General features: G+C 42.1%; 1 protein-coding gene across 1 annotated transcript in view; it reads right to left on the minus strand.

The window, feature by feature from the left end:
* LOC126336041 (uncharacterized) overlaps positions 1 to 19,581 on the minus strand; it is a 417,766-nt gene that overhangs the window by 71,653 nt on the left and 326,532 nt on the right. The window contains exon 8 of the mRNA XM_049999520.1: positions 227 to 315. Coding sequence (XP_049855477.1) covers positions 227 to 315 — 89 coding nt within the window. The remainder of the gene's footprint in view (positions 1 to 226; positions 316 to 19,581) is intronic.

Genomic DNA, 19,581 nt, shown 5'->3' on the forward strand with positions numbered 1-19,581 from the left:
AACTGAACTTGATTAACTGAACTTGATCGCAAATTTACTAATACCCACATTACTACATCGATAGATCTGCCATTAATCTTTGCCAGAGTATTCTGATAAACTGCAGGAGAAGTTCGCAGGAGCTATACAGTAATATGCGTTGTTCCTAAATAACTATATTGGTTTAAATTCGTTATTACTTGGCTGCTAGGAAAGTTCTCACGAAATAAGGAAGTGCAGAGGTTACCTATCTGAAGAAACCTTTGACCTTCACGGTCGTACTTGGGCCACACTACAGGTTCGTTGCTCGTCACAGGGTGTGGCTCGTTTGGATTCCTGCAAAAGACAAAAGTTTTGGAATATAGTAACATATTGTGGATGCTCTTCAAAAATTATGGTACAACTGACTCCGGAACTAAAATAATTGGTTCAAATGCATTGTACATCGTATGAGAGCACAGGAATGAAAATAACAATTTTAATGATAGGGGCTTCCTCCAACAGTAAAAAAATAAGTGTTATTAATTACTGAAATGTGAAAGTTAAATTGCTACCAGCAAAAGGACCAAAATTAACAGATGATAAGAAATATAATTTATTTGCGTATTTCAATAATTTTTATAGACTGATTTCTGTAATTTTGGTATTGTATGCGTATGTCAAACTATTTGTAGTATAATGTTCAGCAAACCATACTCTGCGTAAATTAAAAAGCACAGAATTCCAATTCCTAACCAAATATATTCGTTAAGAGGAAACAAGCTAACATGGGAAGCGGATGAAAATGCTACCATATGAGACTGATACGACAAAGATAATCGTCGATGGTATATAGGGAATATAGTTCAGCAACATTCGTATGGCACATCTGCTTTATTTCCGATGTCTTTTTCAGCGGAAAGAGCCAGAAGTCAGAAACATGTAGCGTGCTTGAATTTTAAAAAATGCCGCAAATAAAGTATTCATCCGGAGGCTAAATATTTAGCTGCAATCCGTTGTTTCAAACCTCAGTCGCCCCACACCCTTTCTAAAAGCGGAATGAACCAATGGGCAATTTTTTTTGTTTCTTTTTTTTTTTCCCAGGTGGAGTGTCGATACGACGTGATGGAACTCAGGTTTGATTTTCCGGATTCTCAAATATTTCATAGAGATTATTAATTCTTTAAACATTCCTCTTGTCTGAAAAGTGGTCTGTTTATGATGGACCAACCACACACGTGCCACCCTCCACCAAACACACACACACACACACACACACACACACACACACACACACTCTTTCTCTCTCTCTCTCTCTCTCTCTCTCTCTCTCTCTCTCTCTCACACACACACACACACACACACACATCACTCACATAAACACTCCGATTATAAAGGACGGTTTTCAGACAGCAAAAAGTCGCCAGTTACCGAACAAGATGAAGTTCATACTACACTCCTGGAAATTGAAATAAGAACACCGTGAATTCATTGTCCCAGGAAGGGGAAACTTTATTGGCACATTCCTGGGGTCAGATACATCACATGATCACACTGACAGAACCACAGGCACATAGACACAGGCAACAGAGCATGCACAATGTCGGCACTAGTACAGTGTATATCCACCTTTCGCAGCAATGCAGGCTGCTATTCTCCCATGGAGACGATCGTAGAGATGCTGGATGTAGTCCTGTGGAACGGCTTGCCATGCCATTTCCACCTGGCACCTCAGTTGGACCAGCGTTCGTGCTGGACGTGCAGACCGCGTGAGACGACGCTTCATCCAGTCCCAAACATGCTCAATGGGGGACACATCCGGAGATCTTGCTGGCCAGGGTAGTTGACTTACACCTTCTAGAGCACGTTGGGTGGCACGGGATACATGCGGACGTGCATTGTCCTATTGGAACAGCAAGTTCCTTTGCCGGTCTAGGAATGGTAGAGCGATGGGTTCGATGACGGTTTGGATGTACCGTGCACTATTCAGTGTCCCTTCGACGATCACCAGAGGTGTACGGCCAGTGTAGGAGATCGCTCCCCACACCATGATGCCGGGTGTTGGCCCTGTGTGCCTCGGTCGTATGCAGTCCTGATTGTGGCGCTCACCTGCACGGCGCCAAACACGCATACGACCATCATTGGCACCAAGGCAGAAGCGACTCTTATCGCTGAAGACGACACGTCTCCATTCGTCCCTCCATTCACGCCTGTCGCGACACCACTGGAGGCGGGCTGCACGATGTTGGGGCGTGAGCGGAAGACGGCCTAACGGTGTGCGGGACCGTAGCCCAGCTTCATGGAGACGGTTGCGAATGGTCCTCGCCGATACCCCAGGAGCAACAGTGTTTCTAATTTGCTGGGAAGTGGCGGTGCGGTCCCCTACGGCACTGTGTAGGATCCTACGGTCTTGGCGTGCATCCGTGCGTCGCTGCGATCCAGTCCCAGGTCGACGGGCACGTGCACCTTCCGCCGACCACTGGCGACAACATTCGGCGGTACGTCACAAATGGTGATCGGATGCTTTTATATACCACCTGGAGCAGGCTCTGTAGTTGTAGAGTGCTTCAGACAGAGCTTGCAGAATATCATTAGTAATTTTCCTCATCATGCTGTTGTAATAGGGGGTGACTTCAACTTGCCAATTATAGATTGGGAGTGTTGTGCCATCAAAACTGGTGCCAGAGACAGGGAATTGTGTGGCATTGTTCTGGATGTCTTGTCCGAAAATTACCTTGAGCAGATAGTTAATAGAACCAACTTTGTGAGGATAACGTCTTAGACCTGCTGACAACAAACAGGCCTGAACGTATCGAATCAGTTAACGTAGAGGAAGGTATCAGAGAACATAAGGCTGTTCAAATGGTTCAAATGGCTCTGAGCACTATGGGACTTAACTTCTCAGGTCATCAGTCCCCTAGAATTTAGAACTACTTACACCTAACTAACCTAAGGACATCACACACATCCATGCCAGAGGCAAGATTCGAACCTGCGACCGTAGCGGTCACGCGGTTCCAGACTGAAGCGCCTAGAACCGCACGGCCACAACGGCCGGCGGTTATTCACAGATGACGCAGTTGTTTATACCAAAGCAGCAACGCCAGAAGATAGTAAGAATTTGCAGAACGACATGCATAGGACTGATGAATTTTGCAGACTCTGGCAGTTGATCCTGAACGTAAATAAATGTAACATACTGTGCATTCATAGGAAAGGAAATCCACTACCGTCCAGCTACACTACTGATGACAAACAGCTGGAGACAGAGTCTGAACGTTAATAAGTGTAACATACTGTGCATTCATACGAAAAGAAATCTATTACCGTGCAACTACAATACTGATGACAAACTGCTAGAGAAAGCGTCTGTTTTATATGGTCACCCCACTTCAGCTTTTAACTCTCCATTCATCGTATGTAGGACTAATTTGTTGAAGGAGTTGAGGAACTAATTTACTGAACGAGATGAAGCAAAGGATAAGAAAAAGTAAAAACGGATCCATGTTTCTGTCCACAGTGAGATTCAAGCTCTCTGTTTAGTCGTAGTCGCTACGTTCAAAACCAGGAACGTTTTGTGTGAAATGATGGCAACTGATTTATTTCTGCAACTTTCTTCCACTAAGCTAGAATGCGAGGGACAGTATTTTCCTGTCATAAATCCTCACAATGCCCCGAATGTAACTGAAAATTCATCGCTGCTAACATGCCTAAGTCTCCTCACGCAAATGAAAAAGAACAATTTTAGTGTAAGCATGTTTTTTATTTACTTTTGTCATATTTAAGGGTTGTGGAGAGACCAGAATGTCATAGGTCAACAGTTGTTATCTATTAATGCTTCGTAATTTGCCTCCGACCGAGCATATTCCGAAGAAAACAACTATATTGGTGATAGCGTCGGAAGAATTGGAATTAAGTGTGGAAACTGACAGGACTGAATACCACTATAGGCCGGCCGGGGCGGTCGAGCGGTTCTAGGCGATACAGTCTTGAACCGAGCGACCGCTAAGGCCGCAGGTTCGAATCCTGCCTCGGGCATGGATGTGTGTGATGTCCTTAGGTTAGTTAGGTTTAATTAGTTCTAAGTTCTAGGGGACTGATGACCTTAGAAGTTAAGTCCCATAGTGCTCAGAGCCAATACCACTATAGACTAAGAGATGGCAGCATTTTAATAACAGATGAACTACCGAAAAGTTACCACCTAAATGTTAAAAAATGCTATGGAATTTACATACTGCCTAGGCAGGAACCAGTGAAGCACAGAAATTGTGATTAATAAGAAAATGTACATAAATATGCAAATATAGTTTTGTCTTAAGAAAACAGAAATTCTTTGTCTTTAACACCCGGAAAGTCCTCAGTGGATTTGTTTATTTTCTTAGTATCACATACTAATGTTTTTGTGACTGTGTCCCACTGGAAGTACAGCCGATATTGTGCTCGAATTTGACATTTTCTGTTGTTGCTACGTCAGTTTTCCATACATTCATGTACTTTGTAACATGCACTGTCGTCTAAATAGCAGTGGCACAGTGTGTCTTGCTGGTCTGACTCATTTAACAGTTCAGCCGGAATCACAAACGAGGCTGTTAAAAGCAAAGGTGGTGTGACAAAATCATGAATCTCAGAAAATAAGCTATAAAGTTTATATGAAACTTAAAATTCTTTGTTCATTTGTCATATTGCCCACAGTGGTTGTTCATAAAATTATACATATATCAATACAATATCGGTGAATTAAATGTAGAATGTTTGTACCAATAATCTAGTCAACACACAAACTCCTCTGCCTCCAAAGATGTCAGTTCCTTTAGCTCCCGTTAATATTATGTCTGAAGCGACCCAGAACAATGTAATACAATATTTTGTCCCATTTTCACGTATGGAATTAATCCATAAACGTAACTTTCATTAATTAAAAATGTAAGGGAGCAAATAAGAAAAATTAATAAACAGTGTCACACACGGAGATATAAATTTCCAAGCAAGTTCTTGGCACATAAATACACAGATACTCCCTTTCGTTTTTATTACTGGAAATGCCTAGTTCGACTTCAGCATAGCATCATCAGAAGGCATTACATCATCAGCTGAATGCGTGCTTGGTCCCTGATTGCCAGTGATCTGCCATACGGTTGGGATGTCTTTGACGATGACATATATATGCATTTGCATCTCTTTACATCCAAAGGGGAAACTCTTTTTGTTGTGCACTTCTTCGGGTAATCGACAGGAAGCAGACCAAATAGATTGCGTCTTCCACCACAATATCCTACTCGTATTTTCAAATATTCAGTTTTATCATTTACAACCATCTGCTATTAACAGCCTCAATTAATACTACTTCACTCCTATTGACCAACAGCTACATTCAGAACAAAAAGAAAACAAATAGTTAACACTTAATAGTACACATCAGTACCTCTAACTAGCGTTCATTGACATGAATTATCCGCTTGTATAACACTTTCAGCTTTACTTCAGCAATGACAACAATGCTTTACTTCAATGACGACCATAGGAGAGCTGGTTTCCCCTTGGCATCACTACATGGTGATGAGGGTTTTTGGGACTACCGTGGTGTGGTGTTAATACACTGCATGACAAAAGAAATACGCAACACGAAAGAATTATACGAATGGGACGGATATCGTTAGATGTGATGTGCGTGTACTGACAAACAAATGATTAAAATTTCTAAAACACTGGATGATTTATTTAAGAGAAAGAGCTTCACAAGTTGAGCAAGTCAGTTTTGGCCCTCATGCAAGCGCTTAATCGTCTTGGCATTGATTGATGGAGCTGTTGATTTCCTCCTGTGGGATATCGTCCAAAACTCTCTCCAACTGGCGCTTTATATCGTCAAAATCCCGAACTGGTTGGAAGGGCCTTGTCCATAATGCTCCAAACGTTCTGAAGCGAAGAGAGACCCGGCGAGCTTGCTGACCAAGGTAGGGTTTGACAAACACGAAGACAAGCAGTACAAATTCTGGACGTGTACGGGTGGGCATTATCTTCCTAAAATGTAAGCCCAGGATGGCTTGCCATCAAGGGCAATACGGGGCCTACACTATACGACGACGTACCACTGTGCTGTAATGGTGCCACGGATGGCAATCGAAAGGGTCCTGCTATGACACGAAATGGCACGCCAGACAATCATTCCTGGTTATCGGGTAATATAGCGCGTCACAGTTAGGTTGGTATCCCACCGCTATCCATGGCATCTCCAGCTACGTCTTTGCTGGTCCTCGGGACTAAGTTCGAACCGGGACTCATCGCTGAAGACGATTCTATTGCCGCCATTAAAATTCCAAGCCGATGACGTGTCTGGAGACTCCCCAAACAGCTTTAAGATACCAGTCTGACCGCGGCCCCCAGTACGTACCAATAATCAGGAGTGACGGTCTAAGATAGCATTTAATTTCGTAGCAGGACCCATTTGGCTGTTATCCACCTTACTCGTACAGTAGGACGTCGAAACCATTCTAGCCTTGCATTTCAACAAGATAATACACGCCTGTATACGACGAGAGTTGCTACTGCTTCTCTTTGTGCCTGCCAAACCCCTACCTTGGCCAACAAGGTTGACAAATTTAGAACGTTTGGAACGTTATGGGCAGGAGTCTGACGATTTAACACTCCCGTTGGACACAATCTGGCGCGATATCGCTCAGGAGGCATCCAACAACTCTGTTAATCAGTGCGAAGCTGAATAAGGGCCATAGGGGGGGGGGGAAATGCGTTATTGACTTGCTCAGTTTGTGAAGATCTGTCTGCTGCATAAATCATCCAGTTTTTCTGAAATTGCATTAATTTATTTGTCTACACCAGTACGTCACATACATCGATTTCCGTTTCTTTCGGATAATTCTTTCTTGGTGCGTCACCAGTTATTTTTTTCCCTTGGGGTATAGCTGATGCTTGTAGGGGACAAACAGTCTCAGAAACATACTACCCCGAAATCTCCGGACCAGTGTGTGGGAGGCTACCAAGATTAACTGCCGTGGGAAACTGTCCATTGAGGTGTGCCTGCTCATTCTGCACTTGAAACAATCATGTATGCTGCTTATCTGGTGTATACATTTTTTCTTCTTCTTTCTTGGCTCTACAGCTCATGATGAGCCTTGGCCTCTTCTACAATTTCCTTCCATCTCACTCAGTCCTTTGCCAATACTCTCCAGTTTCTATGGTCCATCTTCCTAAGATCTTCGATTACTCCATCTTCCCATCTGGCTCTTGGTCGACCACGTCCTCTCTGCCCTCCTAGCTTTCCTTGTAATATTCTTTTTTGTACTTCTGTATCATTCATGCGAGCCACATGTCCCGCCCACCTCAGTCTGGATGTTTTCACTATCCTTCTGATGGGTTGGTCTTCGTATATTGTATACAACTCATAGTTGTATCTCCTCCTCCATCTTCCTCTTTCACAGACTGGGCCGATAATTTGACTAACTACCTTTCTTGCAAATGCATCCAGTGTGTCAATATCTTTAGTTGTTAATGTCCACGCTTCAGAGGCATATGTAAGTACTGGTGGTATAAGTGATTTATACATAGTTAATTTCGTGGTACGAGTCAGGAGCCTTGAGGATATAAGTCTTGTTAGGGCAAAATAGGCTCTGTAGGCCAGTATTAATCTGTGCTTAATTTCAAAGGAGATATCATTTAGAAGTGTAACTGTCGAGCCCAGATACTTGAAATGTTTAACTCTCTCAAATGTATCATTTCCCATTGTTATTGTGTTTGGCATATTTTCTCTATACGCTTTTCCAGCTGCCATACATTCTGTTTTTTGTTCATTAATAATTAACCCCATGTTCCTACTGGCCTGTTCAAGAGCTGTAAATGTCTCTTCCATTGCTTTTTGGGTTCTTGCTATTATTTCTATGTCATCTGCGTAGGCCAGTATCTGCACCGATTTATAGAAGATCGTTGGTCTGTTCAGAAAGTTTGCGTTTATCATTACCTTCTCAAGGGCGGCATTAAAGAGAAGGCATGCCAATGCATCCCCTTGTCGCGCTCCATTTTTAGTACTCAATGTGTTGGACATCATTCCTCCTATTCTTACACTACCTTGTGTTTCGCTCATTGTCATTCTCACCAGCCTTACCAACTTTCTAGAGATTCCCAGTTCATCTAGAGCTTGATATAATTGCTCTCTATTTATGCTAGCATAAGCTGCTTTGAAATCTATAAAGAGGTGATGTGTGCCAACTCCAAATTCGTTTGTTTTTTCCAGGATTTGTCTTAAGGTGAATATTTGATCTGTGGTTGACTTCCCAGAAAGGAATTCGCATTAGTACGGCCCTGTCTCCCTCTGTATGGTTGGGAGTATTCTGTCGAATAGTATATTGAGAGTATTTTATATCCCAAATTAAGTAGTGTGATCCCTCTGTAATTGCCACTCTCCATCTTATCTCCTTTCTTATATATGGGATATATGATACCCTCTTTTCATTGTTGGGACATTTTCTCCTCTTCCCATACTCTTGTTACCATTTTCAGAAGGCTTTGTTCCAGCTCTCTGCCCCCTTGCTTAAACAGTTCTGTTGGAATACCATCTGTCCCTGCCGCCTTGTATAAGGCGGCGTATACATTTTGCCTCACCATTAGTAACAAGGCACGAAGGGGCGTCCTTTTCTTTCGTCGGATGCATGGCGAGAGATGAAAAGTTTCCTGAACGCCATGTCATTCATTGTTGGAAAAAATTTATTGAAGAGTATATGTAGGAAGGACTAACAACATCATTAGTTTTCATTGCAGCAACTTGATTTTTTCGAGGCACTAATAAAAGCTATACATTGGTGTCTCTATCTCATTACTTTTCCCTCCGCGCTATTGAGATATTAAATCTGGATGGCCGAACTTGGTCAAATTGCACCGATGGCTAATTCCAGCACCATAATTAACTGTATATCAACTCTGCCGAACATTTCATGGAAGTTAGCGAAAGGTAGTTTAGGGTTTGCAAACCATCACTTCGAAACCTGCAGCAAAAGCGAGAACTGTGAGCAAACTGTTATGTCTGGCGAATTCTAGGGGACATACTACATCCATGTTAAGGTGGAAGGCAGCGTGTATGAGTGTCAAATGTTGATGAACTCGCTCTAAGGACAATTAACATTATCAGCTTCAAAAATGGTTCAAATGGCTCTAAGCACTATGAGACTTTACATCTGAGATCATCAGTCCCCTCGACCTAGAACTACTTAAACCTAACTAACCTAAGGACATCACACACATCCATGCCCGAGGCAGGATTCGAACCTGCGACCACAGCAGCAGCGCGGTTCCGGAATTGAGTGCCTAGAACTGCTCGGCCACAACTGCCGGCAATTATCAGCTACATTATCTCCTGGAGGTTTCTACATTTAACTGCGACCTGTTATCTATTTTTCGTAAGTTATTCCCAGGGAGCGAAAGGCTATTTACAATTTGTACAGAAACCAGATGGCAGTTATAAGAGTCGAGGGACATGAAATAGAAGCAGTGGTTGGGAAGGGAGTGAGACAGTGTTGTAGCCTCTCCTCGATGTTATTCAATCTGTATATTGAGCAAGCAGTAAAAGAAACAAAAGAAAGATTCGGAGTAGGTATTAAAATCCATGGAGAATAAATCAAAACGGTGAGGTTCGCCGATGACATTGTAATTCTGTCAGAGACAGCAAAGGAATTGGAAGAGCAGTTGAATGGAATGGACAGTGTCATGAGAGGAGTATATAAGATGAACCTCAACAAAACCAAAACGAGGATTATAGAATGTAGTCGAATTAAGTCAAATGATGCTGAGGGAGTTAGATTAGGAAATGAGACAGTTTAAGTAGTAAAGGAATTTTGCTATTTGGGGAGCAAAATAACTGACGATGGTCGAAGTAGAGAGGATATAAAATGTAGACTGGCAATGGCAAGGAAAGCGTTTCTGAAGAAGAGAAATTTGTTAACATTGAGTATAGATTTAAGTGTCAGGAAGTCTTTTCTACAAAGTATTTGTATGGGGTGTAGCCATGTATGGAAGTGAAACATGGACGATAAATAGTTTGGACAAGAAGAGAATAGAAGCTATCGAAATGTGGTGCTACAGAAGAATGCTGAAGATTAGATGGGTAGATCGTATTACTAATGAGGAAGTATTGAATGGGATAGGGGAGAAGAGAAGTTTGTGGCACAACTTGACCAAGAGAAGGGATCGGTTGGTAGGACATGTTCTGAGGCATCAAGGGATCACCAATTTAGTATTGGAGGGCACAGTGGAGGGTAAAAATCGTAGAGGGAGACCAAGAGATGACTACACTAAGCAGATTCAGAAGGATGTAGGTTGCAGTAGGTACTGGGAGATGAAGAGGCTTGCACAGTATAGATTAGCATGGAGAGCTGCATCAAACCAGTCTCAGGACTGAAGACCACAACAGCAACAACATTCCCACTGCTTCCTATTTCTTTTCAGGAACGATATTTCTTGAAATTGTGATGAAAAGTTGTTACTGTTCGCAGTCAATGTGCCTACTCCCTATTCTTCATTGATACGAAAAACTAAAAATACTTCCCAGTCTGTTTCTAGGCCCTACCACATTGTTATTGAAAGCCGTCTGTCTGAGCCACCTTTCATGAAGGTATTATTTGTGATCATTAAATTGACACCACCTACTCCAGCAGTTTGCTTTCCGGCTGTTTGCTTACCATACATCCATGCCTGGGAGAAGGATTTTATGGGGAACTAATTTTATTGATTTTTTTTTCCTTTTCTCTGCTATCAGCATCATGTATCACCCATACCTGTAGCCTAATCTCTGTTAGCTCTGCGAATGTATGGTAAATCGGGAGTGTATGTGCAATTGCAGAATCAGCAAAGCTTTCTTGGTTCTCGTAGTAGAAGCTCTGAACGTCTACTGAATTTTTAACTTTCAAAGCTGGCTTGTGGCGTGACCAAACCGGAGACCACAGTTTACACAATGGTATTTAAAAGTTCATCTGGCTATTAGTCAGTCAGGCCTACGCAGGAGCTGCGGAATTTTCCATTAATCTCTTGTTCGAATATTTGTTCCGAAAACCGGTAGGAGGTAGAGCAATGAGCGCTGAAATGTTCAGCATCCACCTGATCGGGCGAAGCATTTGGGGCTGTGGGTTCGTTTTTCGCGATGAGTTGCTGGTGGCCACACCACTCATGGAGGCTGCACCAGAATACGGAATCTGGGATGCTTCAGAAAGTTTTTTAGTACCAGTAATTCGCGATCTGACTGTTTGGTGAATAGCATGTGCTGCTCTCGAGTGCCCCTCCGATTAAACATTTTGGTTCGGAATCCAGTTAGTCGTCCTTTTTATGTAGGAAATCCTTGCAGTAATTAAATTCAGTGATTAAGGGAGCTATGCAGCCAAATTTCGCATGTGTGAATTTTATCACTTTTCATCTTACAAGTGAATGATGGAACCCGATATGGCAGAACCTACTTTGACGTTTTTTGCACAGGAGGAATACACCGAAAGAAATGAACCGTAAACATTTCAGTAGCTAAGATGCACTACAAGTACTTTTACTGGAATATGTTAAAGCTACTCATTTTTGCTCACGATGAACCGCTTATTATGGCGATTTGTACAGCCGTTCCTGCTAGCATGCAACCGTTACGGTCGCAGTTTCGAATCCTGACTTGGGCATGGATGTGTGTGATGTCCTTAGGTTAGTTAGGTTTAAGCAGTTCTAAGTTCTATGGGACTCATGACCTCAGATGTTAAGTCCCATAGTGCTCAGAGTCATTTGAACCATTTAAGTATTTAAACCGTGCCACAAATGTCTCAAATAATAATTTTTTTGGATAGCTGGCAGTTCACGTCCACAGCTAACTGTTGCAGATGTAATTGTTACGACAGTGACTAGAAAAGGAAAGAAAATCAAGACAGTGTACCTTACATACGACTTCCATCGATCTGGACTTTAATTCGTTGGCGTTAAGTATTTTATGACAATTCCTGTCGGACAGGTCTTACGATAATGTTTGAATAAAGTGTATTTTGCTAACAATGAAACAGGTCGACGTTTTTTACTTTTAAGCGTCACAAAAGCACAAAGTGGCAACTGGACATCGAAAACAAAAATTTTCCTTATACCAGGCACACCTGACGAATGATCAATTCATTCAGCCAGTTCGCAATAGCTACTAGTATTATCTACACAAAACAGGAATGGAATACGGAAAGATCGTGGCTGTTGTTCTGCATACTGTCCCGCGTACGAGGCATACTTGATTCCATTGGTAAAATGTGGTGATGCAAATTGACAATGCAGATTTGACTGAACCTTAACAGTATTGACATTGAGAAGCTGAAAAAACTGAAACTTGCACCAAACGACATCCTGGTCAGCTCTGATGTTGTTTAGTTGTATACGAATGTGCCACTCAGTGACGCTCTGGAGCACATCGGTTCCATTTTCCCGCAAGACATCAAAATGCTGTTCCATGCATGTCCCACCACGAGCTGTTTCACGTGGAATGGCGATTTCTACGAACAGCTGGAAGGCGTCGCCATGGGTAGTCCTCTTAGTCCAGTGGTGGCCAACTTCTTCATGGAGCAATTCGGAGCACAGGCACTGGACTTGGCGACTTGCAAACCTAAGGTGTGGTACAGGTACGTCGATGATACTTTCGTGGTGTGGAGCCATGGTGAAGAACAGCTCGGTGACTTCCTAAGACACTTGAACAGCCTCCATGCCAACATAATATTTACCATGGTGGTAGAAAAGGACAAGAAACTACCATTAGTAGATGTGCTAGTAACAAGGGACGGCGAAAACCTGGGACACAGCGTGTATCGAAAACCGACACACACGGACCGATACCTGCACATACTGTCAAACCACCACCCGAGCCAGAAAAGAGGCATGATTAGTACGCTCGTATCGAGAGCAGGACGAATATGTGAGCCGCAATAACCCAAACGAGAAATGCAACACCTGGAAACTGTTCTAAGGAGCAGTGGGTACTCCACAAATTATATTAGAAGTGTAACAGCGTCAAACACTGGGCGAAGTAAGGAACCAGAGAAAGAAATGTCGGGTACGGCCTTTCTGCCATACATTCCCAGAGTGACGGACAGAATCGGCCGTATATTGCGCAAACATGGCATAAAGACGATTTTCAAACCGACGAGGAAGATCAAAGAGTGTCTTAGCTCGGCGAAGGAGAAAAGAGACCCACTTGCAATATCGGGAATATACCGTATACCATGCACATGCGGAAAAGTTTATGTCGGAATGACTGGACGATCAGTTAACACCAGGATCACAGAGCATAAGCGACATTGAAGGTTGGGGCTGGTGGATAAATCGGCCGTGGCAGAGCACGCACTGAATGAGACCGACCACGTAATAAAATTCGCCGACACGGAAGTTCTGGCTGAAGAGAAGCACTATCACACGCGCTTGTTCAGACAAGCTGTAGAAATACAAAAACAAGCGAACAGTTTCAACAAGAAAGAGGAAAGCCTTAAGGTAAACGGATCCTGGCTTCCCGTACTGCAGCGAACGACCGTCGCAGGTAGCAAGAGGAGAACCGGAAATGACCGCGGAGAAGCCCTCGAACATTGGCGCGCCAGGTACAGTCGTGGACAAAAACAGCGAGACCCCTCGCCTTATCATTATGCTGATCCGCACAGCTTTAAAGTCTGGTACACAGCATAACAGGCAAGGCGACGAAGTGCTACCAACATACTATGCAAGTTCGCTCAGCTGATATACTGAGATAGCACTGGCGAAACTCGCGCTTCGAAGACGCCACAGCATCTTTTACCACCACTTCGTGGAAAACGAAATACCTCACATATAAGCAAATGTGTTTTATTCGCATGTCTGTGACTATGACTTGGATCTAAAATGTGGTTATGGATAGCACGTATGCTCAGATTGCTAATCTAACATCATGAATAAAGACAAGGAGAAATGAATTAGGCGTCCTTCCTCTTCCGTAACATCAAATTTATTATAGTTATTCTTTCTTAAATGAACTGCGCAGAAAATAATTCACCAGAATTGAATAACTTTTTACCAACACCAGATCACATTTACAGCTTGCCGGCGTGGGTTAGTCGTGCGCTCATGGCTCCTTGCGCCGTCAGTTCGAATCCTTACCCGAGCATGGATGTGTGTTAGGTTAGGTAGGTTGAAGTAGTTCTAGATCTAGGGGACTGATGACCTAAGCAGTTTGTTGGAATAGATTTTAGAGCCATTTTTTGACCTTTCGCGTAAATTTTCTTTACATAAACGGCCGTATCTTTAGATTGCGTTAATATAGTTCACTGATTTACAACACCAAGGGACCGAATACCGCAGGAAGTGCGATACATTTCCTCTTATTATGTCCACCCGTACTCGAGGTAAACATGTTTTAAGGGTTGGGTAGACAGATAGACGGTCAAGAAAGTGAGACTAGTAGGGATCCATTTTTACCGATTTCCGTGCCGAAATCCTAACAGCGAAAATAGGTCCCACAGTTACTGAACATGAGGACCGCATAATAATTTCCCCTGCTATATATTCGAAATTTTCCAGCTGCAGTCGATACCTCAGCATATTAATCGTAGCTACGCTTCCGATCCAAATCACGTTTACAGGACTGCAAATAAAATCCATTCGCCTATACACGTGGTAATTCAGATCCCACTATTAATGCCACCGCGTTTTAGATGTGCGAGCATTCACATTGCTAGCTACCTTAAGGAACACTTCGTCTAATGAAATTGCAGATCATTTTGCCATTTTCATTGCGAAATTGCCGGCTTATTCATGTCTGGGGTAATAATAGAGGGCTGTTTGCCTGGATTGTCTGCTACAGTTTTGAAAGGTGTTTGCTACTGCAAGGGAGGTCTGGTTTGTTTTCGGTTCTAATCTCGATGGAGGCAGATAGACTATCAGTAAAGGAATTTCAAGAAATTCTCGCGCCCCCAATACGTTTTATTTCTACCTTTATTCTGTACCGGCGCCCTGTGGATGTCGATATGAATCTCTTGTAGAATTTCATACTTGTTACTGCCTACTTTTTCCGCTTCTGTCAATAACTGAATTGACTTAGGTGTAGTACTGAACGATTTTTAACTGAATTTCGTTATGAATCTTCACGCATTGCTAAATTTGCACACTTTCATGGTAGGTCAGCAACGGTAATCCAGTAACACTGGTCTGAAAGTTGACACCACTTCGCGGCCGAATGTGCATAATATTTTGCTAATTCGTAACGATCTGGGGTACTTCGTCTTACTAAAACAGTTATCTTATCTCGACAAGCTGAAATTCATTTTTATTAGTACAGTTCATACTAATCAACGTTTCTTCTTTCATTTATGTCTTATATTTAGGTGTTGTGGTTAACACACTAATCAGCATTAATATAGTCTTACACATGACTGAAAACAGTCTGACAAATTTCGGATAGTTTTTCAATTTCACGCCTGTGCATAGTACGTTGGTAGCACTTCGTCGCCTTGCCTATTATGCTGTGTAGCAGACTTCAAAGCTGTGCGGATCAGCATAACGAAAAGGCGAGGGGTCTCGCTCGTTTTGTCCACGACTGTACATATAGTCTGCTGCCGCGAGCTCGGCTCCAGTTCATCACCAGCAATGGAGGGTGAAGCTTTGACAATGCCAGCCACTCGTGCTGGCGAAGCGTCAGAAAACTCACTAGATGAACGTCGGCCGAAGAACCCGAGACAGAAGCCAATAGGCAGTTGGTCAACAAGTGGCCACGAAAGCCTTAGCAATTTGTTTAACAGTATTGTTACCCTGATACACCTAAAATCACATAGAGCTTTCAGAAATTATATTGTTTGATAATTATCTGAAAAATGCTTTACACAGATTAAATTTATTTTATCGAGAGGTTGAATCACATTACTTGTTCATGGTGGAACCCAGATTACATTAACAGTGTTTCCGCCACCCTCCTAAAGCTTGAACTGTCATTATGCCCAGCCCAAGAGTCCACCAAAAGCAATGAATTATTTTCTGCAGTTAGTGGTACCCTCTCCCACTACTCCAGATTTTGCCACAAAGATTGCAAGACTTTTGTAAGTAACAGTTGTCTTAATTATGTCCTGATTTGCCTTGCTGTTCCTAAAGACAGATATGAAGCTGCAGAAATAGTAATCCAATAATGATTATCACTGGCACTGTTATATGTGAATGTGTCACAGGTTTCATTGGTTGCACAAGCGACTCTCTCTTATTTCGATCGAAATAATGAAGTGCTGTTTACAAGCAGTTTTTGCACGAAATCTGACTGATTTTAGTGGAAAACAAGAAACTTGTTATTCACATCAGCTGCCTATTTCTCTGAAGTATTACCTATCAGTAAGATCCGCTCTGCACCTTTACTTGAGGTAAGCTTCCTAATTTTGCTTCTTGCTTTTCCTTTAAGTCCCTGAATCTAGTCAACCAGACCGAAGGAGCCTGGAAATCAATAATGTTCATCTCACTTTTTATTCAGAGCACTAAATCTCGTAGACCTCCCTCGGTAACCATTCACTGACTCTCAGGAGAAACTCTTTTACACTTCTGTAAGTTTTAAATCGGTGCATATTTCTTTTTTTCATATAAATCTTTCTTCCATTTATACCATTCATGTTCAATTTACTAAGGGAAATTGTCTTTGCACGCGGCTTAAATTTAAGCTTTCCCTCCCCCTTCATTTATCCAAAAAATTTACAGCCTCTTCGATCGAATGAAACTGTATGGTTTCAGAGACCTTCTTAAGTTTCAGTCATCTATGATGTATAAACGCAGACTGAAGAAGTGAATGAAAATTTATGTAAAGACTGAGATTCGAACCAGGATCTGCTGCTTTCTAGGCACATACACTAACCATTACCCCACCATGGCATAGTGGGTTTGCAAAATTGCACAGACTGCCCTGGCACGATTCCCTCCTTAGCCCCCTCATGCCTTAACCCACATGGTATGCCCCTAAACTTGAACAGCGTTAGAGAGGCTCTCCTGCTATATTGGAAAAGCACCTTAGCATCGAACAAAATGGAGGAGCCTGTCTGAAACTACATGGCACGAGAGACCTTTTCAAGTCTCAAATATCTGTGATGTATATACGCAGACTACAGCGATGAATGAAAATTTGTACCAACGATGCGATTCGAAACCAGGTCTCCTGCTCACTAGGGAAATGCGCTAACCACAAGTGACATTGCACAGTCGCGTGGACTAACTTAGCATTCCTCTCTCCTCAGTCAAAATCCCCATTCATGCATCAGCCTGCTTGGTATTCCCACACTTCTTTCAATGCTGAGGTACTATTATAACACAGTATCAGAGCCTGTGCAACGCTGTTCGAATTTTTTGGGGAATACCAAATGGAATGAGGTGTGAATGGGAATTTTCATTGAGGAGGCAGACATGCTAGAGAACTATTCAAAGCCACTGATCAGGGCGGCGTAGTGGTTAGCTCTTCTTCGTGAGCAGAAGACATGAGTTCGAATTCCACCCTACGTACAAATTTTCATTCAACTCTCCAGTCTGCATGTATACATTACAGACTTTTAATTCTCACTGAAAGCTGTTACTGCACATGTTTTCTTTGGACTTTGAAGGTGCTCAGGTTTTATTCTGGACTTTAATGACTATAACAATCATCGACACGTAGTAGTCCGATTTATTTCTTGTTCCTCCTAACGCTACCACAATTTCCAACGGAATGTTAACATTATTGGAATGAATGTCTAAGAAATTAAGTAATAAACAATATGTTGTGAGGAGGCGGAGATGAAATTATTATTATAGAGTTTGTTATATTACGCCGTCTTTCGCACGCGAGCCTGGCAACCAATTTTGTGTTGTTAGCCAGAAAGCTAAGAGAAACATACTAACCTTAGTTTCTAGTCTACATGACCACATTGTGGTCCAGCCCACTGAAAGAAAAGTTCCTATTCCCCTTCTATTTAGTGGGATCAGGACCCTGATATTAAATAAATGTATGAAGTTCCTGATATATTGAATAAAGTTTCTCACGTACAACACTTAGAGATTCACAATGTTCAATGGAAAGTTAATTTTTCTGTCATAAATAGCACATCTAACAGTTCAGAAGCGACCTCTACGGGACTTTCCTACCAGATTTCCTTTCGCCCTGACTAATAATACTCAATAAATGTTTGCACTAGATGTTCGAAATTAATGTTCTCCATAAAAGTGGAAATAATAGTAGCCACTTGTCACGCGGATTTTTAGTTCTCACGGACGGCACACTAACAGTAACCTTGGCGAATTCTATGCGACACAGGACGGTGAACAGTCCTCGCGAGTTCACTATCCGTTTTTACCGCAAATACGCGATCTGACGCAGTCCAGATCTGACGTCACCCGAGGCAGAGCAAGATCCGAAGTTCAACAGACGTGGGTGGATCTTACAGTGGCTGAGTGCGAAGTGAACCTTCCTACTGCCTGTCGGGCTTTATTTATATAGGTTCCGGAGCGGACGGCCGAGGGAACGTCTGTTGTCTACGGATTTCTGCATACTGCAGCAGCCTCCGAACGACCGCTTCCTCGGACACATAATCTTTAACATCATAGTTATAAACTGATTCAGAAACATCTTCATTTTTACATGTATTCAGTTAAGTTGTTCGAAAGCAAAGAAAAAGTTTCAGCTCGTTTGAATGTAAACTTTGCCTTCTAGAATTTTTATACTGGAGCTCACGGTAGACCGTTATCTCTGAACCTTACCTTTCCTAGAACTTGTATTGGCTGTTATTAACACTACAGTTCTCAAATTTGGTACAGCTCTATTATTTAGCATGTTTTATCAACTGCTGTAACCAAAATTCTCAACTCTTAAAATTACAGGTACTTAATCTACTACAATTGTGTATATTTTAGTTGCAAAATTAGTTTTTACTTAATTACTCAAAAACTATAAGAGGTGACTTAACGTGGTCTCTCAGTTATGATTTTTAGGATGAACTGAAGCATAAAACAAATTTTTACGTTTCTAAGTCCAATATTTAGTGCCTCTGATTTTTCCTAAGAAAGTGGATTCCGGTGTTAATTTTTGTTCTACGTTTTTGAAACTTGCACCACTTATTTATAAGTTCTAAAGGCACATTCCGACAAAATTCTGGCTTTCTAGCTTTATTATATAGCGCCACTTAATTTTCTGATTAAATGGCATTTTTACATAAACTATCAAGTCTAGTTACATAACGAGTTGGTATTTGAAACATTCTTATACTAAACTATATTTTGACAAAGTTTTAAACATAAATTTTGATTTTTAATTTCATATTTAATTTGGGTGCAATACTAGCGCGCTACGCGTTGACGCGTTAAGGTGACGTGGCGCTACTAGCAGTGAACTCGGGTAAGTCCCGCAACACTCCCTCGCCTCCGTATCTCACACACGATGCAGCACTTGCTTTGCTTCAATGTATGTAGGTCTTCAGTAGAAGTAAGTGATTTCGATTGGACACCACGTTCCTAATATTGCAGATTATGCTCATATCTGTATCGGAGCCACTGTGCTAACGAGCAGATTATCAATGTAAATCGGCAATTCTCTGTCTGTACAATGAACGCAATATGCAGTTATCAAACTTCTGAGGCCGAAATTACTTCAGGACAAGACAGAACACGACT

This window comes from Schistocerca gregaria, chromosome 2, assembly GCF_023897955.1.
Source record: "Schistocerca gregaria isolate iqSchGreg1 chromosome 2, iqSchGreg1.2, whole genome shotgun sequence".
In the NCBI taxonomy this organism is placed as follows: domain Eukaryota; kingdom Metazoa; phylum Arthropoda; class Insecta; order Orthoptera; family Acrididae; genus Schistocerca; species Schistocerca gregaria.